Source organism: Apteryx mantelli, chromosome 26 (genome assembly GCF_036417845.1).
Source record: "Apteryx mantelli isolate bAptMan1 chromosome 26, bAptMan1.hap1, whole genome shotgun sequence".
Lineage (NCBI taxonomy): Eukaryota > Metazoa > Chordata > Aves > Apterygiformes > Apterygidae > Apteryx > Apteryx mantelli.
The window spans coordinates 9,722,748-9,746,673 of record NC_090003.1 but is presented as its reverse complement, the minus strand read 5'-3'; the positions used below and the strand labels follow the sequence as shown (position 1 = coordinate 9,746,673).

General features: G+C 59.7%; 1 protein-coding gene across 1 annotated transcript; it reads left to right on the top strand.

Annotated features, from left to right (window-relative positions):
- IGSF21 (immunoglobin superfamily member 21) lies at positions 1–21,663 on the top strand. Its single transcript, XM_067311013.1, has 10 exons — positions 1–63; positions 14,009–14,121; positions 14,898–15,019; positions 16,171–16,289; positions 16,475–16,590; positions 17,350–17,824; positions 20,601–20,686; positions 20,770–20,962; positions 21,118–21,156; positions 21,377–21,663. The coding sequence occupies exons 1-10, from the start codon at positions 9–11 to the stop codon at positions 21,448–21,450; spliced, it is 1,392 nt and encodes a 463-aa protein (XP_067167114.1). The 5' UTR covers positions 1–8; the 3' UTR covers positions 21,451–21,663.
- The last annotated feature ends 2,263 nt before the right edge of the window (positions 21,664–23,926 follow it).

The following is a 23,926-nucleotide window of genomic DNA, read 5'->3' as shown; positions in this document are numbered from 1 at the left end:
TGCGCAAGATGAGCCCCCTGCCCCTTGTCCTGCTGCTTTGGGACCTGCTGGACGCGGCGCTGGGTGAGTGGCATCGCCCCCCCTCTCCATCCCCGGGGTGCGGGCTGTCCCCCCCCGTGCCCCGAAATTATGGGTGGGGACCCCAAGGAGGTTCGGGGCTTTGCAGCCCCTCCGGGAGCTGGGGGAGAAATGGGGGGGGGGGGGCTGGGGGGCTGCATGCATTTGGCTGCTTGCTGCATCCCCTCGGGTCTGTGGGCGCGGGGGGGGGGCAGGCACCCACCCGGACCCGCTATAGGGCACCGCTCCAGAGCCATTAATAGGGCACCCATTTTGCACCCGTCAATAGGGCACCCGCTCCGGACCCGTTAGCAGGGCACCCACTTTTGGAGCCGTTAATAGGGTCCCTGCTCCGGAGCCATTAATAAGGCCCCCACTCCGGAGCCGATAACGGGGTTCCCCTTTCGGACCCCCAAATCCGGTCCTGGTGCCAGGGGGAAAAGAAAGGGGGCTGCTCGTCCCTCGCCCCGATTCCCCAGCTGGGATCGTCTTGGGCACCTGCATCCCTTTTCCCTGCCGGGAAGCAGCTCTGTTTCGGGAGTCCCAAGGGGGGGCTCCGGCTTCCCCCCCCAAACCAGGGGCTTCAAGGTGGTAAAAATCTATCGGGCAGGAAACTTTTGTCCATCTGCGTTTTCGAGGCAGAGCTATGCCCTGCGCGGGGCTGGGGGCTTGGACGCCCCCCGGCATGGGGGGCCGCTGCAGCCTCCGCTTTCCTCACCCGGCATCGCGGAGCAGAGGAGGCTCCTGGATCCCCCCTTTCCCTGCAGGAAGGGCTCTGGGAAGATGCCGGGGCGCGGTTTTGGGGTGGCGCTCCCCGCTCGTGGCCCCGGGGGAGCACGTCTGTCTCGCGCCCCTGCTTTCGCACGGGGGCTGACATCCCCCCGCGCGGGCAGCCGCGAAGCGACCGAGCCCCCCCTCTGCCTTTTATTCCTTTGGCGTTAGACGGGGCTCTGCCGGAGCCGTCGTTGCGCTACAGCGATGCTGATCTGCTCGCGGCCAAATCTGCCTTCTGTATCCGAGCCTGGGGGGGTCGGGGGAGAGAGATTTTCTTCTCTTTTCCCTTCCCGACGTGGGGAAAACGCCTGTGGCAGGCGGCCGCCGGGTTTCCCGGGGCCGGAGCGACACAAAGGAGCCGATTCCATGACAGCTGCGAGGCAGCTCGGTTTTCTCCCCTTTGCTTCTTTCCATCGGCGAAACGAGGGCGAGAGGGACGCGAGGGCGACCCGGGGGGTCCCCTTTTTGGCAGCCTCTCCGCGCCGGTTTTTGCACGGGCAGGGTTTTTTTTGCAACGCGCGGCTTTGGCAAAGCTGAACCGCGCTGGGCTGTGTCTTGGGAGCCGCAAAACCCGATCGCGCCGATGCTGCGGGCCCAGTCGCCGACCGCAGCCGCCGCTGTTATGCTTTTTCCCTCCGTTGCGCCGTGTTTTTAAGGTCGCGGGCGGATCGTTTTCAAGGTTCGCCGGCCTTTTCCCCCCCGGGTGAGCTCGCTGTCGCCGATTCTCACAGAGGTTTCCACTGTTCCGCCTGGTTTTATCGCCGCGAGCGCTTCTGGGCGATTGCTCCTCCGTGCTGGTTTTCCCCAGCTCTGGGGCTTTGCGTTGTAAAATGATGCACGGAGGGGATCCCGGCCTTCTGCACATCCCAAGCCGGTAGGGTCTGGAGGGAAGATGTGACAGCAAGAGCCTGGATTTGTATGAAGCATCCCCTCCTCAGGTGGAAAAGGACGTATTCGGCCCGATCCGCGGTGCCGAAATCTGCCCGAGCCGGTTAGATCATCGCCACCGAGGGAGAGCGGTGCAGAGCTGCTCCCGAAACACAGCCAGCTGCGGAGGGCAGATGGTTTTTCCTTGGCCGACGGCATCTCTGGCTGCACGGACCGAGATCCGCCTGGGCGAGGGGGGATGCTCGCCCGGGCAAGAGATCAGGCAGGATGCGGTCGTGCCGGACCCCGTCCAACGCCTGGGAAGAGGCCGGAGGGAAGCAGAGCGCGAAGCCCGAGCCACCGGGTCAGCCGCTAACGTGCAGCAGTTGGGCTGAGCTAAGCGGGTTAAGGAGCCGGGCAGTCGAGCCTGGAAAGGAGGGCGTTAGGTTGGGCAGAGTCTCATGGTGAAGCAGCGGCCCCGGGGCCGCTTTTTGGAAAGCCAGGCGGCCCCACGTGCAGACAGGGAGTCTGGGTTATTAGTCTGGGTTATTAGCCTGGGTTATTAGCTGGCACGCGGTCTGCAATACGTTCCCATAAGACGTTCCTCGGGCACTTTCTGATTCGTTTTACAGCCGCGTAAAACCAGAGCTTTGTTTTGCAAACGCGAAAGGAGGGCGAAATACGTCAGGTTTTGATCCCCGCGTGATATCTGTGTAGCCCGCGTCTGAGCGCTCTGCCTTGTCTCGCGTGCTCGCCCTCGTGACACCTAACTGTGATTGGAAACAGCGGGAAAATCCAGGCGTAGCCACTTGTTTAAAGCTCCCTAGGGTAATATCCGCCGCCCGGTGCCCTACGTGAACTTGCTCGAGATTTCTGCTGTGTCTCCTGGAAGAATGGGATGCTGAGTCCTTGTGTCCCCATGGGAACAGCCTTGGCCACCGGCTTGGCACCCCGTGGGAAACGCAGAGGGTTTTTTTCCCGGCGCCGAGGGCAGGGTGCTCAGGTTTTCCAAACCGGGCTGCCGCTCTTGATCTGGATGGCAGCACGCCGGCTCCAGGGGACCAAGTGGGGTTGATGCTCGGCTGCCAGCGCCCTGCGGCATCGCCGGGGCCAGGCAACGTTTTGCAGAGCTGTCAGGATCGCCTGTCTGCTGGGACACTCTTCCCACCAGTGACGTGCGCAATCTCCCATCGGCTCCGGTTTCCTTTGCAGACACGGTTATAGTTTTAGTGGGGAGCTGCGTCTCTCCCCCCTCCCTCTCCCTCCCGTGTCTTTTCCCGTCACTCGGAAGGATCCCCCGAGGCTTTTCCTTGGCAGGATTTTCACCGCTTGCTCGAAACCTCCCAGGTGGGCTCGTCCTTGCCGGCACGGAGCGGCATCCTCTTCGCCAGCTGGGAGGGAGGAGGAGGGGGAGGAAGGAGGACCCACGCCACCGTGTCTACCTGCGAGCGGGGGGCACGGCGTGGCGCGCCGCAGCCGATCCCGCCGCCCTTACTGTTTGCGTGTCCGCCGTGCCGATCAGCTCAGCGTCTGCTCTCCTGGCCTTCTGCACCTCCCGGGCTTTTCTATCCGAATCCGCGGGATGCCAGACCTCCGACTTGCCCAAAAGGCACCTAAAACCCTCCTGACGGCGCTAATTGCCCTTCCCCCAATTAGGCTGGTTTTTCTTCCCGCTTCTCTTCCCACCAGCTGCATTTGGTAGCAGTTTATAGCTCGGGCGCGAAGCTTTTTAGCAGACAAGCGTCCTCGCCCCGTCTCGCGCCTTTCCAAGCTAACGAGCGTCTCTGGGGCACGGAGGCGCTCGGGGCTTCGTTAAATCACGGCTCGTTGCCTGCTGCGCCCTGCTCCGGGTCTGGACCTCGTGTCCTTCTCCTCCTCCGTGCTCCGCAGCTCCTACGGCACCTCCAAGGCGAGGTTTCCCCTCGCATTGCATCCAGGCCATAAAGGGAGCAGGCAATTCAGTTCCTGCATCCGTACGTCGCTTTTATAGGGAGCAGCACATGTTCAAGGCAAATTATTACTCTGCTGTTACGACCCTCCCCTTCCGTGCAAGGCTCTTTGGTTCGATGGGACGTGAGCAAGAAACCTCCTTTGCCCTGAGATGGAGTTTTTTTGGGGCCCGAGTGCCCTGCCTGGGCCACCTTCTTCCCCAAAATTTGCTTTTGATGTTTTTAAGCATAACTCTCCAGGCCAGGTGCGCTCAGCTGCGCAGGCAGTGAAGGGGTTAACAGGGACCCGTTTTACGGGACTTTGGCGACTTCGCTGTGCGGTGCGATAAGGGACGAGAGAGCAGTCCCCCGGGTCGGCGTTGGGGGCGTTTTGGTGGAAAGCGGTGGAAATGCTCATGACCCGGCGTTTCACCCAGGAGGCTCCTTGCAGCAGCCTGCAAAAACATCCTTTAGGCTTTCCCCGTAGCTTTTTTGGGGGGGGAGATTTCAGGGCTTCTCGTGTCCCACCATCCTTTTTCCGTTGTAGTGGCAAAAATGGCGTTTTCCGCCAGAAAATCCTCAGCTGAAAACACTCTGGCCCCCCCGCTCCTTTTGCGAAGTGCTTTAAGATGTGCGTCGAGGGAAAAGCTCCCGGCGCTGTCGGGATAAGATCCGGTTTTACCAGCTCTGGGTTGATGGGGCAGAGCCGAAACGCTGCCGGGAGAAACCCCGCGGGTCCTTTTTGCCTCGCCCGGGCTGCAAATCAGCCCGGCGAAGAGCAGGAGCGGGGCCGGGAGGATGCAGCTGAGCCGGCCGCCTTTTGTTCCCTCGCCAAGCTGCTCTCTTTGCCCTTTTGTTTGCTCGCTCGGAGCACTGACGGGGCCGTTTTTAACTAATGACTGGAGCTCACAGTGTCTCCTTCCCGCTTTCCCCCCGCCTTCTCCTTCCTAAAATAAACCGTCAATCACAGGCTTGTTTTCGGTGCCGGGCTTCGGGACGGGGTTCGCGGCACGAGCGCCCCGGGCAGGCGTTCTCGCAGCAGAAGCGCGGGGCTGACAACCTGCCGCGGCGTTTCCCTCCGCCGGATTAGCGTCATCGCCAGCCGTATGTTTATACGGGCCACGGCGTCAGGTTCCCGTTGCGTTTCTCTGTTTGATGAGCTGCTGCTTTTTGGGAAGAGCCGCGTCCCAGCGGGAAGGTTTCTAACCAGTTACCCAGGAACGCCGGAAAGGACCAGTGGGGTCAAGCGCAGCCTCTTATGAAGGAGCATCTGGAGGTCACCAGAGACCAGAGATGCAAGCTGTAGACTCTGCGTTGGGTTTTTTTCTTTTCCTACAGCTCTGTAGGGGCGTAGTCCTTGACCCCAAGGAGGTCTGAGTAACCTGCCATAAAAAAAACGCATCTCCCGTTGGGAGACATCATGTCCTCATCCCATTGGGACACAACGGCACCAAGGTCTGGAGCCGTGATGCGCAAGGGTGCGAGGGGCTAAGGTGGTGGCCGATGTTGAGTTACCTCCAGCTGGTGCTGGTGGAGGAGACAGCCCCTCTCCTGGTTGCTGGCCCACTTGAGAAGGACAAGGTGTCTCCCCGGGTTGGGGACAGGAGCATGGGGAGGGGAGCACCTACTCCCAGCAACTTGAACCCCTCCCTGGCATAAAAAAGCAAGAAAGAAGACAGTTTTGGGATCTGCACCCACAGAACTTGTCTGAGATCTCACAGGAGGGTTTTCACACAGCTAGACGTTGCGCCTGGGTTGGTGGGACCCTCCCGAGCCCCTGGGCATGGGCAAGGTCTCTCCCATCGCTGCCCCAAGGGAAGGGACTGTGCCGGCAGCGGTCACCAGCACGCGGCATTGCCGAGCCAGCCCAGGCCCACAGACCACACATTTTGCCTATGCAGATGAGCAAATCTCCATCTGCAAAAGCAAACCTTCTCGGCTGAAACAGAAGGCGTCTCTGAGGACCACCAGTGCTTGAAAACGGACCAGGGAGACAGGGATTTAGTTTCTGTTCTAAACCAACCTCTGTATAATTTACAGTTTATATAATGCGTTCAACAATATACTTCGGCGGGGAGGGGGAAGGGGATTAGCGACGGTTATTTCATCCCGCTCCGCCTCCCCTCGCTTGCAGATAAATCCTATCTGCCCAGGCCTGGGACCTGGAGGCGCCGCTGGTCGCCCGGAGGAGCCGTGGGGAACGTGCCTGCTTTGCATGTTCACTTATACCTATTTATTTGGAAAGAGATTCGAGCGATTTTAGGCCTTGATCCAGAGTGTGGGGATGGGCAGGAGAGGTGCTGGTCTTTCTTGATAAGAGCACGGTGATGGGTGGCACCTGGGCTGAAGTGGGGGCTGTAGTAGGGTCTGCTCCTCTTGAGGACCACCACCCATGGGCGTGCTTTCTGCTTTCTGGCCTCCAGCCCAGCTCGCCCCGAGATGGGATTTTGTGGGGTCACCATCGGTTTGATGATACCAACCAATGCGGGGACGTGTCGGTTGAGATCAAACTCTTGTTGGGAGAGACTCTGGGTGTCTCCAGAAGCTGTTCGGGTGCAGGACCATTGCTGGAGATGGCTGCAGATGGTGTGTTTGCCTTTCATGCTGGCAATGGTTGAGAAGAGGAGGATGAGGATGAAAGGGGCAATTTAGGCTGGTAATTGCCTTGGTTGCAGGAGGAACAGAGGGAGCCAAGGACCGGCTTGGATGGGAGCTGATGGCCCTGATAAGGAGGATAACAGCCAGAGTGGGAGGAAACCAGCTTCCCGGTGGGAAGCCATCAGGGAGAACCTGCTACCAGGTGTCCATGGGCCAAAGGCATGGGGCCACCTTGATACCGGGGTCTCCAGGGGCACCACAGGTCCTGATAAGCGCTGCTCTGGCCCACGCCACTCATGTGGCGTGGCAGGTCCTGCTGCGAAAGCGGCCATCGCCGCCTCCTCCTCCTCCTCCTCACGAGGGGACGTGGTCGAGCCGCGTCTACGAGAGACGGGCACTTAATATAAATAATTAACAAGTGCTTACCCAGAGGTTAGGAGCTTGTAGTTGGCAGGAGGAACACGGATCGTGAGCAACCTCCCCATCCGCCAGGCGCTCTGGCCACCGCCTGGCCGCCTACCAAGCACCCATCCATCCTCCCTTAACCCCTGAGGGGCATTGCGCCTCCGGGCGCCGGCTGCAGACCCCGCGCTGCCCTCCTCCTTCCTTCCTTTTCCTTCCGAGTCCGGAGCATGTCGGCTGCCTCTTCCCTTTTGCCTGGTCTGGTGGGGAAGGGCTTCTCCATACGGTCCGAGGAGCACATTAATGGCCAAGCGACTGTGATTTACAGCCCGGCTTTCCACCTCTGGAGAGCTTGGTGCCAAGCCTTGCTTAGCAGGGAGTTTCCCAGCCCAAATCCAGGCTCTTGATATTACACGATCCAGCATAATTCCCTTTAGGAAGCCGCGGTGGCTCCAGGGATCCCAGGCCCTGCGAGCAGAGAGATGGAGGGAGCTGGGGATGATGCTTGGGAGAGTCTCCCGGCTTTGGCGGTACCATGAAGATGCGGTTGCCCCGGGGGAAAACAGGCGAATTTGCAACGCGAGCCGTCCCCGCGGTCGCCGGCCGCGCTTTGCAAAGCCCGGGAAAGCCCGGCTTGCAAAGGTCCGTCGCGTTCCCGGGGCGTCAGCGCCCCAGAAGACTCCTTTCCCCACCTCTCTTGCAGGTTTAGCTTCTGCTGGTTTAATGGTTACGGCGAGGAGAAAGCAGATGCAGGGACTTGTCTGACACAGAGAGAGCGGGAACGTTAATCACTTGCGCCACTCTGCCTAGGAGATATATATGTATATGCATAGATATATGTCTATATGCACTCCGGGTTGCAAACGGGCCGTCTCCGCGAAGCCAGCGGTCGCCTCCACCCCGGCGAGCCGCTAGGAAAACCTACTGCCTTCCCGAGCCGCCGCTACCCGCCCTCGCGGGAGCCCTGAATTAAAGGAAATATTTTATGATCCCACGCTTCGTTACATTTTATTAAAAGCGGCGCGGCGGCTTCCCCTGCCGCGTTCGTCGGCTCAGAGGCTGGTTTTTCCTTGCTTTTTTTTTTTTTCCTCTTTTTTTTCCTTCCCTTCCTGAGTTCCTTGCGGATGGGCCACGCCAACCAGGCTCTCGGAGAAAGCGGAGCAAAGCGTGCAAAAGAGTGAATATTGGACCGCTTATTTCTCTCCGGATGCCGCATTTCCATGCCCGGAGTGCTTGGATTTGGTCTCCACGTGCCCCTGGGGTGACGGCGGATGGGGGATCCCGGCGATGCCCCGGGGGGACGGCCAGCACCTAAGGGTGGTGCAAAAGATGCTCTTTCCAGGCATTTTGGGGGAAAGGTCCCCAAAATGGACATTTTGCAGAGATAAAGTAGCGTCAGCAGCGAGCAGGGAGTTTTCAATATCAGTCTTTGAGATCGGCGGCGAGGAGCCAGACAGATATTGATAGTCGGTCATATCTGGAAGCGGCTGGGAGACAGAAAGGTATTAATTAGCGGTTATTTCTCGACAGCGCGGAGACAGATGGGGATTAAGGTAGCGGCCGCGCGCGTCCGTCGAGAAGCAACAGTAAATCAGCGTTATGAATCGGGGCTGCAAGAGGCAGATACGTTTTAATCTTATTAGCGGCGACGCATTGCCGAGAGCGAGGGAGCAAAGGGGTTGTTAACGCCGGAGCGCGAATCGGGGGGAAAAGGGTTGCTCCGAATTATTGCCCCACGACAGTGAGCGCCGAGATGGACGTCGGGACTGCAAATAGCGGGGTTTGGAGCGCTTGTGCCCGGCGCCAGGCTTTTTTTTGCTTTTTTTTCCCCCTTTCTCTTCCTTTTCCGGAGCTTCGCGGTGGAGGTTGGTGTCGTCGGCCCCGTGGCAGATGGGGAAACCGAGGCACAGAGCTGTTGCATCCCGCTGTTGCATCCCACGCCAGGGGCAGCCTTTGCATTTCCCAGCCCTGCCTGGAGGCCGGGATAGCCAATTCCTTGCGTGACCTATAGAGGAAGGATCAAGAAGGGCGACCAATGTCCCCCGCTCCCGAAAAGCCAAGCCGAAAACCCGCTGCGGGTCACCGGTGTCCTGCATGCGGCACTTCCCGCAGTAAATCTTTTTTTTTAAAGCAGCCAGCAGGCCAAACGGGCCACGCTCAATCAATGCATCGATTAAAACTGCAGCGAGCAAAGAAGATGTGAAGTTACAGGATGGAGGCAGGTGAGGGTATGGTTTGGGGCACCTTTTGTGCCCTCTTTAGTTGCAGAAAGTGGACTGAAGTATATTTTATATGCGTAAATGAAAAATTAGCAGCTGTGTTTACTGTTTTCCTTGGAATGAAGCCAAAGTGGCATAAAGACATCCGACCCGACCTGGGCACGTTTCCCGGGTACCAAAATACCCCGCCGTGCTCGTCCTGCTCTCTGGGTGCATATCTGCGAGTGCGAGCAGGAGGGCTCGGGGGCCGGGTTTGTCTCCCCAAAACCAATCTGCCAGCTTGCGGTCCTTCCTTTCTGGGTCCGATGGGGATGCAGCGTCGCGGCGAGGTGCGTCGTGGCAAGGTGCGTCCTTGCAAGGTGCGTCGCGGTGAGGTGCATCATGCCGAGGTGCATCCTTGCAGGGTGCAACCTTCCAAGGTGCAACCTTCCAAGGTGCATCCTTCCAAGGCTCATCGCGGTGAGGTGCATCCTTGCAAGGTGCGTCGCAGGGAGTTGCATCATGCCGAGGTGCATCATGGCAAGGTGCATCCTTGCAAAGTGCATCGTGGCGAGGCGCATCCGTGCAAGGCGCGTCGTTGCAAGGCGCTTGTCAGCCAGGTGCCTGCATGCGCGTGCACCGCGCAGAGCTCTCCCCGCAGCAAACTTCCCCGCGATGGCCTCTAAAGCAGCTATATCTGGGAAAACCTAAGCATTTAGGGACTTTGCGGCAAGCGGGGAGATTTCGGCAAGCCGGCTCCAAACCACCTGGCTCGGGCTCTCCAAGCCCAGCCTGCCCACGCGAGGAATAATTAGAGGTGCAACTCGTAAGTGTTTCTTCCCGTTTATGCAAATCGGGGAGGTAAGAGGCACATAATTAAATGTTTGTACTTCCCTACGCCGTGGTGCGAAGGAAGATGAATTTTAATTACCGGCTCTTAATTGTGCGGTCGGCCTGTTTAATATCCTCTTTACACAGGATTAATATAATTTGCTCCTTGCCAGCAGGGCTCTTCCTCGCGGTGGGAGCGAGGCTTTCCGCCTCATCCGGGCGGCCCGTCCTCATCCCCGCAAGCGGCGGAGAGCTTATATATAGCGAGAGTTTCAATATAGTCTAGATATATTGGGTTTACCTGCTTGGAGGGGGCCGTGCAAAGAGGAAGCGGGAGTTTTAGCCGGCTTCGGATGGATGATAGCCGGAGGCAAATCGAGCCCATGCGAACCTCGCCAGCCCTCATTTCTCACAGGAATGAGCTTCCCCCACCTCCACCCCTTAATTTTTTCCATGCAAAAGACCCGGCTCATTTGGAAATGTGAAGCCGACTCCATCTGTCGCATGCAATTTGTCTTTGCGGGGTTCAGCCTGGGTTAAAATACTGATTCCCCCGTGCAAAAAAAATAAAGAGAGGTGAGCGCAGAAGCTGGCCAGCATAGCAAGGAGGAAAAACCCCGGAATCAGCAGATCAGGCCGCTCTGGAGTGGGACAGAGTTGAGTTTTTCCCTGGTTTTTTTTTGCCCTTTGCAGCCCTCCCTGGTTAGCAGGGAGCGGCAGCAACACATTATAATTGCAAAGCGCCTGTAAGATCATAAATAAGGCATTGCCGGAGCAGGCGAGCGCGAGCGCGGGAGAGCAAGCGTTTTGCTGCGCTCGCAGGAAAGGCAGCGACCGCTGGCGTTTAATCTTTAATGAACAAGATGTTACAAAGCGCCGCGCGTCAAGGCGCCTTCACTTAGCGCTTTTCGGCGAGGCCGCAGCGAGGCCCGGGGTCGGAGGGAGGCCGCCTTTGCTTTTTGGGGATGAGTTTCCGTCCTCGACGCCTGGGGCTGGGTCCCCCGCGGGGGTAAACCCTTGCCCTCGCCTTTGGGTGCTCCTCGGGTCTTTTCCCACGCTTCTTGCTCTTGCACCCCGAATTAGCGGCCCGGCGAGCACGCAGGCTCCGGCGGGCGCAGGGGGAGGTCGGGGACGGCGCGGGGACGCCCCGTCCCTCGGCAAAAGGCAGCGACGGAAGCCGGCGGAGCAATCGGCGTGAATTATGCATGAGCCCTGCTAATCAGGCGCTGATTAAAATGACGCCGCGTTCATGTTCCCTCTCCGCCAAGGGGCGACGTGCCGGCACCTGACGGCGAGACGGGGCACCGAGCCGGCAGCTGTGTCCCCACGTGCCCCCGCGTCCTCTCCGTCCTCGGCGACATGTCGCTCCTCCTTTTCGGCTCGGCCGGAGGGAGCGCCGGAAGGGATCGGCACTGGGCGATGCTCTGGCTTGGGGGGAAAAAAAACCCAATATGGGATCGCTATAAACTTCAGCCTTTCCACAAGCCCACGGGAAAGGGGTGGCTGCGACTGGGCGTCACCCTCCGGTGCCGCTCCCGGGTTTTTTCCCACGCCTGGCACAGCTCTGGGACGTCCCTCTGCAACGAGGGTGCGAGTTTGCTGACCGTGGCACCGGCTTCCCGGCCGAGGAATTAGCAAGCGGGATAGGGAATGACAGCACAAATCTGTATTGGTAGGAGGTTAATGTTTTCTTTAGGTATGGCTTAAAAAATTGCAAACCTGGAAATGCCCCTGGGGAGCTGCTCCGAGGCGCCCGCATCTCCTTCTCCCCGGGGGCAACGGGAAAGGTTGGGCGAAACGATAAAAAAGAATAAATAAATAAATAATGACCCCCCCGGTGGGGTTATTTTTCCAGCCCAGGAGCTGGGTAAGGAAAAGCCCCGGTGGTTTCCCTTGGCGCAGTTGGATGCGGAGCCCCTGATTGAGCGCGGGAGGAGGCAGGAGGGCGTTTTCCCGCGGCAGGAGGGCGTTTTCCCGCGGCGGGAGGGCGTTTTCCCGCGGCGGGAGAGCGTTTTCCCACAGCAGGAGCGCAGGCCCACATGAGCCAGGTGGGCGCGTGGCCTTTTCCCACGGCCGTCCCGGCTCCCCGTTCGCGGGCAACCTGCCTCCTCCCTCGCAGCCACTTGGTAATTGAAAGCGCCGAGCGTGTTACAATGTGCTGCTTCTATTAACGTGTCACTCCTGATTTAAAAGGACATTTCATTTATCTCTCTCTTCCCCCCCCTGTTTTTTTTTCTTTTTTTTTTTAATAGACATAGCAAGAATTCCCACTGCTCGCTATCAAAAGTATTCGCATCCCCCCCCGGGATGCAATCTCATCAGCGGGCCGCATTTCCAGGGGCTCCGATCTAATCAGCGGGCTGTATTTCCATAGGTCCTAATCTCATCGGAGGGTTGCGCTTCCCAGGCGACGTCTTCCGCTTGTGAAACGGGCCTTGTTTGTAAAGAGCGAAGGCGAAGGCGAGCAGCCGGCTCAGGGGCTTGAGCCGCCTCCGGGCTGCGGTTAGGTGCCGCCCCGAGGAAGATGAAGGCGCGTGGCCGGGCTCCTCCTGAATCCGGTGGTTATCCCTGTCGAAAATGATCCGAAAATCCCATAATACCTGTTACTGCTGTTTTCTTTTCCCATCAAAGAATAAGGAGGGGGGGAAAAAAGGCTGCAATAAATCAAAGAGAGGGACCCAGGGCTCGCGAGAGCTGGAGCTTTGGGAGCGAGAAGCAAGCGTGGGAAGTGCCTAAGCTCCTGCATCGCGTTTGAAGATGAAGTTGCGGGGTTTTTATTTTTATTTTTTTTAATTAAAGTGGCTCTTTAGCAGCGTCCTGCTGGCGGGAGCCGTTTTGACAGGCGCGGGGAGGGAGATCCCGTCGCCGGAGCAGATGCCCGGCAGCTCCGTCGAGCCGCTGCTCACCGTGAAAGGCCGGGAGGGACCGAGCGGGAATCGCATTTTGGAGGGGGGGGTGAAAACACAGCGCGAGAACGTCGCCGGCTGGAGCCACTTTTTGGCTGGGGCTGGGGAATATCGAGCAAAGTGGCATCGCGTAGCCCGCAGAGCAGCCTCGCCGCGGCGGGCAAGCAGGGTCTCTTCGTCGCCGTTCGGCCGGCGGCTTTATTTCATTGCCCCGCTCGTCTGCGACGGCGGGAGGCGGCGGACACGATCTCATCCGGCGGCTCCCGACGTGTGTCAGCAAAGGTTTAGCTCGCTGCTTTACCCAGACTCACCAGCCTGGCCCTGTGAGCACCGTGCGGCTCCTTCTGCCCATTTCTCTGACGGGTAAACTGAGGCCCGGAAGGGTAAATTGTTCTTTTTGTCCATCTCGTGGTCCCATCCCTGGGCGTCTCTTGACAGCTCCCTTTCTGAGCCAGCTCCCGTTTCTCCCGGCACGTACTCCGTGCTTTTTCAATGTCACTTTTCCAGCCGGCACCAGCGGACGCAAGCAGCCGTAAAAAACCTGAAGATGACGCGAGCGCCGGAGGAGAGTCACAGCTTGGCTCTCTGCCCCGGCAAACCGGCCCCGAAAAGCCCCAGCCGGGGCGGCGGCGGGGGGTTCGTTCGCTAAATAACATCTCGGGTCTCTGAGGCTGTCGATCCGGCGTCCGGCGGCAGCTCGAGGAAAGGCAGGAAAATAAAAACGAAATGAAATCGTGGGGCCTCCTGACCCTGGCTGCGCAACGCTCCCGCTGCGGGTTCGCAGCAAATTAATCGGAAAGAGTTATCCGGGGAAAGGAAAAGGAGGAAAACATCTTGCCGGAGTAATTTGGGGGGGGGGGTGGATTTCTCTCTCTGGCACGAGCGTGGCTAATGAAGGGGACGTGCCGCCCGTTTTCTGGCCTTGCTGGCCCAGAGGGTTTCCGATAGGGGCTGGGCTGCCCCCATTTGGGAGGGATCAAACCGAGGGCAGATCCCGGGACATCCCGGCGCATCCGGAAAGAAGGGGAAGACGGGAAAGGAGAGGCATTCACCAGCGCCGCCACCCGGGGCAAGAGCGTGGGAACTTTTGACACCGCCACGGAGATTTATTTCCCGCTGCACCGGCGCCTAACCTTAAACATCCCCGGGGGTTTTGCTGGTCCTTTCTTAATAGGAGCAGCGTAAACGTGGTCGCGGTACCGCAGGGAGGCGTCCAAAACAGCAGCTTTTTCGGCCAAAACCGAGCTGCAAAGCAGCGGGGAGAGCTTTTTTGCAGCGGAGCGGTCGTTCCTTGCACTTTGGTGGCAGGCGAACAGGGTCGGGAGGGCTCTTCCCCGGCGGCGCATCTTGCATTTTGGGTGTTTCGGGGGTTTTTTTCCCCCTCCAAAACCGAGCCGGCGCCCTTTGCCGGCCCCTCACGACGCCGTTTCCCTGCGCTCCTTCGCAGGCTACCTCACGGTGAGCATCGAGCCGCTGCCGCCCGTGGTGGTGGGCGACACCGTGACCCTGAAATGCAACTTCAAGACGGACGGACGGATGCGCGAGATCGTCTGGTACCGGGTAAGCGGTTTCCGCGCCCCCCCGCCCCGCGACGAGCCCCGGTGCCTTAAAGCGCCTCCAGGCTGATTTATAAATGGATAAATCACGCCGTGCTTTTTTATATATATGGAGCGTTTTCCTCGAGTCCTGGCTGCCGTTTGGTATAAACGCGTGTTTATACCAAATTGCAAGGTCGAGAAAAGGTGATCGGCACCGGCGATAGGAGTCGGGGGGAACGGGACGGGTCCCCGAAAACCTCCCCTCTCCCCCTAAAGGCCGGTGATTTACGGCTCAAACCGTTCGTGGTTTTGCTGCTCTTCGTCTCGCGTCTGGGCGAGCGTGTGTGCGCGTTGCAAGAAAAGCCGCGGCGGATAGATTTGAGGGGACGGTTTTACTGACAGCTCTTTTCTTTTTCCCTCCTCCATGTAATAAAAAAGGAGGAAAAAAAATAAAAAATAGTAAAAGAAGGAGGGAGAGCGGAGCTAGGAATGACAGCGCAAACTGCGTTATAGAGTGAGCTGTGCCCAGCCGGAGGAGGAGAAGGAGGGAAGACGTGCAAGAGGCGCATCCGAAGGGGAGAAAAGTCCCCAAACCGGCGCGCTCACCTTATTCCCCCCCTCGGCTTGGGAATAACCTGGCTGCATTAAGGAAGTAGTGCATTTCGCCAGCTCCCTGAAATATATTTTAAATATATATATATATTTAGGATGCAGGGAGGTGCAGGCAGCCCAGATCCAGGGGGAAAAACCCAAATATTCGCTCAGGCGCCTCACGAGCATGCGTTTTTTCCGCCGCAGGTGACGGACGGCGGCACCATCAAGCAGAAGATCTTCACCTTCGATGCCATGTTCTCCACCAACTACTCGCACATGGAGAACTACCGCAAGCGGGAAGACCTGGTCTACCAGTCGACGGTGCGGTAAGCAGCAATAAATCACGGCGGTCGCGCTTGCCGGGCCGGCTGCCCTCGCTGCCTCCCGTGACCGTCGCCTTTGCCGGGGGGGAACAGGCATTTTTCCCGCGCAATTTCCACCCCTTCCTCTCCGTCCGCCGCCGTCCTTCTCGGCCGTTCCCCCTTCTCCTCCGAGCCGTTCGCTCGCTCGCGGCGGATCGTTATTTTCTTTGTGGCAAACTCACAAAAACTCCGAGAGAGGCTGATAATTAATTATGTCTCACTTGTTTCCCTGTTTTTTTTTTTTGCGGAAAAAGCCTAATCAGGCGTTATTGTGTTCCCTTGGCTCTGCCCGCTTCGATCGCGGGAATATTTGCCGTAGAGGCGGGGGGGTAATTAATATAACCTGGAGCCTGGCGGGGCGCGGGAATTGCTCCTTCGCTGAATATCCTGGGGTTGGTCCGTCCCTTTCCCGGTAGGAAAAGCCGCATCAGCAGAGAGGAGCAGAGATTTGAGGGGTTGCAGCGAACCGGGGGCTCTCGCCAAGCTGCTTGGATGGGGGTCAAAGCAGGGCACAGGATTAGCGTCGCAGCAGGAAAACGGCGCGAATCCCACCGCCAGCGGAGAAACGGGGGCCGGAAAATAAAAAAATAACAGGGGTTGGGGGGGGGGGGGCCTGAAAGCTTCCCCGTTGCTTTTCTTCCCAGGCAGAAATTGCTGGCGGGAATGTCAGCTTTATTCCTAATTGCACCCTTGCTTTATTGCCAGCGTCATAAAAAACAAAACTGGAGCTTGAGGAAAAATGTCAGGGGGAGGCTTAATTTAAGCAAAAAAAGGGCTGGGAAGAAGTGTTTATTTTCGTGTTTAAAAAAAAAAATATAGAGGGAGTTTATTCAATGTATTTCAACTCTTGTTTTTGCCCCAGTAATAAAAGCCGCCATATGGCAGGGGGGGGATACAGTCGCCCCTGCAGCCAAAAGCAAAGCCGGCCGGGGGGGGGGGGGTGGTCTTTGGCCCCCTTGGCCACGTATAATTTGGGCTCTGGGTCCAAGCGGACCCCCCATTTTTTTTGGAGGCTCCTGCGTGGGATGGGCAGCGTTTTGCCAAGGTTTTTTTTTGGGGGGGGGAGGGGGGGCAAGGTGCATGCTGCCGCCGCCGTCACGGGCACTCTGCCGCAGGCTCCCGGAGGTGCGCATCTCGGACAACGGCCCCTACGAATGCCACGTGGGGATTTACGACCGAGCCACGCGGGAGAAGGTGGTGCTGGCCTCCGGGAACATCGTCCTCAACGTGATGGGTGAGCGCGGCCCCCGGCTCCGCTTTCCATGGGGGGGGGTTTCGGGACGGGGAGGCTTTGTTGGGCTTCGGCTTGCTTAGCCGCGAGCGAATCTTTCCGGGGGGCGATGGAGAAACGTGCAATTGCCAATGATTTTTTTTTGCAACCCCGGGGGCCGCTCACGGCTTCACTCTCCTTCCCGGCAGCGCCTCCGACGTCCATCTCGGTGGTCGCCGCCGACACGCCGGCACCCTTCAGCCGCTACCAAGCGCAGAACTTCACCCTGGTGTGCGTGGTGGCCGGAGGCAAGCCCGCCCCGCTGGTGAGGAGCCCGGATGCCGGGCAGGGGAAAAACGCCCGGCCAGCATGCAAGCGGTGCGGCGGGTCGGTGCAAGTGGTGTGGTGGGTCGGTGCAAGCAGCGCAGCAGGTCAGTGCAAGCGGTGCAGTGGGTCAGTGCAGTGGGTCAGTGCAAGCGGTGCAGCAGGTCGGTGCAAGCAGCACAGCAGGTCGATGCAAGCAGTGCAGCAAGTCAGGTTGTGTCGGGTCGGTGCAAGCGGTGTGGCAGGTCAGTGCAAGCAGTGCAGTGGGTTAGTGCAAGCGGTGCAGTGGGTTGGTGCAAGTGGTGCAGTGGGTTAGTGCAAGCAGTGCGGCGGGTCGGCGCAAGCAGCACAGCAAGTTGGTGCAAACAGTGCACCATGTCGGTGCAAGCGGTGCAGCAGGTCAGTGCAAGTGGTGTGGCGGCTCAGTGCAAACAGCTCCACAGGTCAGTCCAAGCTGTGCACCAGGTCGGTGCAAATGTTGCACTGGGTCAGGTCGGTGCAAGCAGTGCACCATGTCGGTGCAAGGGGTGCAAGCGGGGCAGCGGGTCGGTGCAAGTGTCGCGCCATGTCACGTCACATTGGTGCAAGCGGTGCAGCAGGTTGGTGCAAGCAGTGCGGCGGGTTGGGTCGGTGCAAACGGCACAGCAGCCCTTCCCAGAGGGCTGTCGTGACCATGGGGAGCCCAGGCGCTGCAGGGTCCCCAATGGGTGCTACAGGGTCCCCACCAGGCTCATCGCACCCTTTTCCCCCCCTGGTGCAGGTGTACTTCAAGCGCGACGGGGAGCCCATCGAGGTGACACCGCTGCCAGAGCCGCCAGGCAGCGGTGGCGGTGGCAGCAGCAGCTCGCCGGAGGGCCGGGCGCCCCGTAACCTGCTGCACCGCGACCTGGATGACACCAAGGTGCCGAAGCCGCTGTGGGCGGCCGAGGCGGAAGCGCGGGGCGGCCGGCCGGCCGGCACGGCGGAGCCACCCCGGGGGCTGGCAGCCGAGCGGGGCCCCGTCACTGAGGCCATCCCCGAGACGGTGGTGAGCCGCGAGTTCCCGCGCTGGGTGCACGTGGCCGAGCCCATCTACTACGTCCGGCATGCGCAGGCGCCCGTCAGCGACGGCACGGTGGAGGCGCGGGCCACGCTCACGTGGACCCTGAACCCCCAGATCGACAACGAGGCGCTCTTCAGCTGCGAGGTGAAGCACCCGGCGCTCTCCATGCCCATGCAGGCGGAGGTGACCCTCGGTGAGCCGTGGAGGGCAGCGCGGGGATGGGGCAGGAGGTGGCCAGCAGCCCCGCGGGGGCTCCCCGGAGGTCGAGGTGCCCTCGGGAGGGCTGTGCATGTTTTGGGAGGGGTCCATCAGGCAACGGAGGGGCTACGGTTGGGCACTGTAAGGGAGGCAGCGCTCCAAGGGCTCCCGGGGGTTAGGTGGGGTGCAGGGGGGCAGTTTTGGGGTGCTGGGGGGGAGGGAAGCAGGGTGTCAGCAAGGCAGGGGTGTTTGTAGAAGGGGACCCATGGGTGGGGAGCCTGGGGGTGACTGCAACTAGGTCTAGCTCTAGCTCTAGCTCTAGATCCAGATCCAGATCCAGGTCTAGGTCCAGGTCTAGGCAAGCAGGGAGCTGGGGGGGCTCCAAAGTCAGGGGAAGGTGTTCAGGGTCTTGATGTAGGTGTTTGGTGGGTCTTTGCCTTGGTTTTCTGCAGGCCAGCAGGGAGGTTGGTGGCCCCTTGTTAGTGTTATCTCCTTTGGGGTATAACTCTGGTGGTGGTGGTGGTCTCAGTCTCTGGACAGGTTCACATCTTGGGGAGGCCTTCACCCCCATAGAGATGTCACCTCCAACCATCTACACCTGGTCCCAGGAGAACAAGGCCGGAGATGCCCCAGACGATAGGCTTGCTGGCCATCACCACCCAACTCATCCCACCTGGGGTGCTGGCAAGGGGTCAGGCCAGCCCCCACACAGGGGCAGCCCATTGGGCTGACGAGGCCCTGGCCGTGATAGGGCGTGCGGGAGTGAGGTTGGGCCAGCCCTGTTGGCTCCCAGCATGCCCAGGGCCTAGAAGAGCAGAAGCTCCCCAAGCGACCAAGGGAGCGCAGCGACCATGGGGGCCAGCGAACAGGGCAGTTAGCAAGGCAGTTCGCATGGGCAGAGAGCAGGGCCAGGGGCCCCTCACTCTGCCCACCAACCTCCACCCCAGGCTGGGCAACTCTGCTGCAACAGCCCCCAGGTAAGGCTAGGCTGCTCCAGCCTTCCTCCCCTGGAGCCCAGTGGGGGAGAAGATGGTGCCTTGGCTTTGCTCCAGGGCACTCGGCTGCATCATCTTCACCGGGAGAGCTCCACCTCATTGGCTTTCCAGCAGCCTTCAACGTGCTTGCGGCTTAGTCCTGCTTGCCAGCTCCTCTCCTTGGGTTGCCTTCCATGCTGGAGGCTTGTCAAGTCCTGAGGAACTGGTGGGAGGGCAGGAGGCTCCAGCCCTCAAGGAGGACACTTGCTAATGCAAGACTCTCCCAACACACACCAAGCTGAAAAATAAACTAAGTTCTGCGTTTTGGCCCCCTGCAGCTTCCCAGCTCATGAACCACCTCACTGGGCTGGGTGGGAGGGTGCTAATACAGACCCCTTCTCCCAGCACACACCCAGCCAAAAAAAATAACCCAAGTCTTGCATTTTAGCGCCTTCCCAGCTCATCAACCCCTTAAGCAACTGCTTCACTGAGTCTCACGGGTGGCTTGCTAACAAGGAGCCCTCTCCCAACACAAAACAAGACCCAAAATAAACTAAGTCCTGCGTTTTAGCACCTTTCTACACAGCTCCATGCACCCTTGGGCCAGCAGCTCATCAACCCCCTTGAGTACCCACCACATTGATGGGAGGCTTGCCAATAGAGAGCCCTCACACCACTATCTACCCCCCCCCACCATTAAGGCCCTCTCCCAACACAAAACTTTCTGAAAAATAAACTAAGTCCTGCATTTTGGCACCTTCTGTGCTGCTGAGCCACAGACAACCCTTGGCCAGGAGGTCCCACAGCCCAAGATGTGATGAGGGGGGCTGCTGCTTGCTTGCTGATAGTGAGCCCTCACCTCCACCTACCAGCCTTAGGGACCTCTCCCAACACGCAACTACCCCAAAATTAACTAAGTCCTGCAGTGGGTGCCCACCATTCAGCACAACATCCTGCCCCATGCCAAGACGTCTGGCATCCCCCCAGCAGCTCCAAAAACCTATAATAGCAAAGCTTGCCCCATACTGTCCCCCAGTCCAACCGTGGACACAGTCCTCCTCATCCCCTAAGATGCCTCCAACCTGTGCATTTTTCCAGGAGATCCTCCCCAACCCCTGCACCATCCACACACACAATTTGGGCACCACTGCAGTGGGTCCTCGTCCCCTTTGGGAGGCGTGCAGCTCTGCTCCTCCCAGGAAAGGCCGGCGCACACCCACTGAAACCAACACAAACCAGTTGTTTCCATAAAAAGACATATATTTAGATACAGACCAGAGCACAGGCCAACCTTCTGCAGCCTGTCACTGCAGAAACCCCTGCACAGCATCCCCGCAAGCGGGTGCCCTTCCCAACCACCAGTGTCCACCGATGTTTTTTTTCCTGGTGCTGAACCATTCGTGATGTGCTGGGGACGATCTCCGGTGAGGACCGGGCAGAAGAGGTGGCACCTGAAGCTGCAAAGTATGAAACAGTTGGTCACCGCAGTGCTGCCGCATTGCGATGGGCAAGGAGCCCCCCTCAACCGGGGTTTCCGAGCAAGGGGGCTCAGCTAGGAAATACGTCCTTGCCCACCTAGGTATCACCCAGCGGCTGCCTATCAAGCTGGCGAGCACCCACCTTCCTGTGTGTCAGCCTGCAGGGGGCTTGTCCATCAGCTGTCAGTCTGTCCATCAATCTCCTGGACATCAGCCTGCTGCGCTGAGCCTCTCGCCAGGACTGTCCATCAAAGCGCCGTCAACCCCGGCCAAGGGCGTCTGCGGGGAGCCGGCTAACGACCCTTCCCTTTCGTTGCAGTCGCTCCCAAGGGCCCAAAGATCACCATGACCCCGACGAGAGCCCGTGTCGGAGACACCGTGCGCATCTTGGTGCAGGGCTTTCAGGTGAGCCGTCCCTGCGGGCCGGTGTGATGCCGGGGCTGCGCGCTTGGGCGCCCGTCTCACAACCCACCTCTCTCGGGCCGCAGAACGAAGTCTTCCCCGAGCCGCTGTTCACCTGGACCCGGGTGGGCAGCAGGCTCCTGGATGGCAGTGCCGAGCACGACGGCAAGGAGCTGGTGCTGGAGCGGGTGCCGGCTGAGCTCAACGGCTCCATGTACCGCTGCACGGCGCAGAACCCGCTGGGCTCCACGGACACCCACACCAGGCTCATCGTCTTCGGTACGGCTCCGGCATCCCCTCCTCCGGGCACGGGCAGAGCCCGGCGCCATGGTGGGACTCAAGTCGCACCAGGAGACCGCGATGCACCTAGAAGCAACCTGGCATCCCAGCTGGGCCACCCCTAACCTGCACTTTTGCCTTTTATCTCCCATTAGAAAATCCCAATATTCCCAGAGGAACAGAGGACTCCAACGGTGAGTGCAAACCCTGGCGTTTCCAGATGGATGCCTCCGGGACAGACGGAGAGCTCCCTGATACCTGGTTTCTGACCTGGCTCGAGGGATCCCCATGGGGACAACCTCACGCAGCGCCCTGGAGGCGTTCCCAGTGACTCCGCCAGCGCCCCACAGCGGGTTTCGGGAGCGGGCTGGCACGACTCCGCCAACGCCCCGGCCCTTCTCTCCTTCTGCCCAGGTTCGGTCCCCGGCCGCCGCAGCTTCCGGCTCGCTTTGGCACTCACCCTGACAGTGATCCTGGAGCTAACGTGAAGCTTCGCCCGCCTCGTCCTCCTCCTCTTCCTCCGTACGGCTCCACCCGGCATTCACACCTCTGTCAATCGGTTCTCTCTTTTTTTTTGTTTTTCTATAATATTTACAATCTCGGGCTCTTTCTGTCTGTGTCTTGGCTTCCTCAGCCAATTTAATTAAAAGGAAAAAAAATCCCCCCCTTCCCATAGCAGACTGAGCTTAATATTTTGCCTCGTGCATATACGGGTTCCCCGGATTAGTTGCCCCAGGGGATGCACGTGGGATCGTTGCACCCCCCAAGCAGCTTGCAACACCTATTTTGGGTGGGGAGCTCACCGGCGCAGGGGACATTAGGGGCAAATCCTCCACTGCACGTGGGGACCCGCGAGGTGCAAGGAGCAGGGGAAGCGCCGACCACGGCTCCCGCTAAACCGCTGCGCCGGCACCTCGTTTGCACAGGGCGGCTGGCGCCGGCGATCTTTACCCCGGCAGTGATTAGGCCATGCCACAGGGCTCTTGGCAGACTTGTTTCCTCGGAAACGGATAATAAATGTGCAGCAATCAGCCCAGATCCTGCTTGGAGCCGTTCCCGCGGGGCCACGGAGCACGCACCAGGCGGGAATCGCGGGACGACTGGCGTCCTGCGCGTTTCACGGCTGCCCGTGACGGTTTGCCGGCCCCAAGCAAAGCCTTTCCTCGCTGCAGAGGGTCGCTCCGAGCACCCTTGCGTCTTGCAGCTGAGATTTTGCAGCATTTTAGGGACCAGGTCCTGGGCAGCAGGCCAGCACGCTGCCTGGGATGGGATCCCCAGCACACCGACCCCGTGCTGGCTTTTTGCACGGGGGAACCATTAATCCTAGAGGATTAGCTAGCGCTCACGTGGTGCTCCGTCTTTCCAAAGCCCTGGACTGGTGCTAAGTGTTATTATTGCTACTGCTGTTCCGATTAATTGTTATGAAGCTGCTGTTACGCCCGCTCGCTGAGCAAACGGGCATCGGCACTCTCCCGCCATGCAACAAAATCCCCCGGGAGCAGAGCTCGCTGCTGTAGCACGCGGCTCACTCCAGCCGGCCCTAAATCCTTGCTTTACCCCGCTTGAAAAAAAGCTGCTCGAAAACCAGGAGGGTCCAGGCCTGGGGGACGCGTCCGCCGAGAGCACAGCGTGGCGCTGCCCGGCAGCGCGTGAACGCCGGCAGCATCCTTCGCTTGCGCCGCGGCATTTCCCCAATCTGGGCCGGGTTATCTCAGCTCCTTTCCAGCCCCGCTCCATAAATATTGCACTATTTATCACGCGCTTCTCCCCCTAACGAGCATCCCCGGCGAAGCTGTTTGCAGCGACGCGGCCGCCCTCCGGTGCCCTCCCGCACCGCCGCGGTTTCGCAGCTGCGAGGAAGCCCGGCACGCAAAGTCCCCTATGCAAAACCAGCAGGCAAAAAGCAGCATTTTCCTACGGATACGGCAGGAGGCTGCTGCATTTGGAAGACAAAAAAGGAGACCTCTCATCAGCCCACGCCCGAGTCTCTCCCAGTTAGGAGAGACTTCAAATTTGCAAGCTTTGCTCGCTCTTTAATGCGAGGTGTCGCTCCCTTCCAGAGTTGACAGTTCATCTCCTGCCGGCTCTTAATTCACCTGCCACTCGCCGAGAGCTCGGTGACTTTGTGGCTGTTTCCCGTCAGCCGGCATTAAGGGAGCGCGTCGCATGCCAAGGCCGCCGGATTAGCCAGCCAGCGGCGCGGAGCGGCTTCCAGGCCCCGGGCCGGGTGGGATGGCAGCGGCACGCAGCCCTCCTGGCCTGCAAACGCGAGCTTTCGGGATTTAACCGGCTGCGGGGACACGTGCACAGAGGAGAGGGATGGTTTCGGCCCTTTTCCTGACCCTCGTGGGACAAAACGAGCTGCTTGCTCCACTGCCGGGCAGGAGCAGCCCCAGGCCCGCACCACTCCCGGCTTTCCTCCTGTGCGCTCCAGGAAGCACAAGCCCAGTGCCAAAGCTGGCATTTGGCCTCCGGCACCACCTTTCCCGCCTGGATTTCATGGTGGTCGGCACCCTCTCGCAGCTACCCCGCTCGCACCTCCCAGCCGGGCACGGGCTCTTTTAACCAGCAAAGAAAGCGAGGGCGCCAGCGCGGGCAGGCTGCTCGGAGCCGGCATCGGCTCCCTCCGCCTTTGTGCTTCCTCCTGCTTTTCTCTGAGCCTCTCTGTTTACCCGGCTAATAAAGCCGGCTCTGTGTCACCAGCTCCCCGTTGCCTGCGTTGCACCTTTTCGCCAGAGCCCGTCCCGTCCCACCTTGCTCAAATATGCAAAGCTTTTATGGAAAGCAGCCACTGCGCCCGCCGGCTGCCAGCCTGCCCGGCTCTGCCGGTGCCCGCTCAAAGGCACCTTGCCCCGAACTCCCGGGGAGGCCGGGCCGGCGCGACCCGGCTCCGCACGGCAGCTGGCCTCAGCAATCGTTAAAGCGGATTCTTCGCATTCCTCAGCGCCAGCCCGGCGGGGAAAA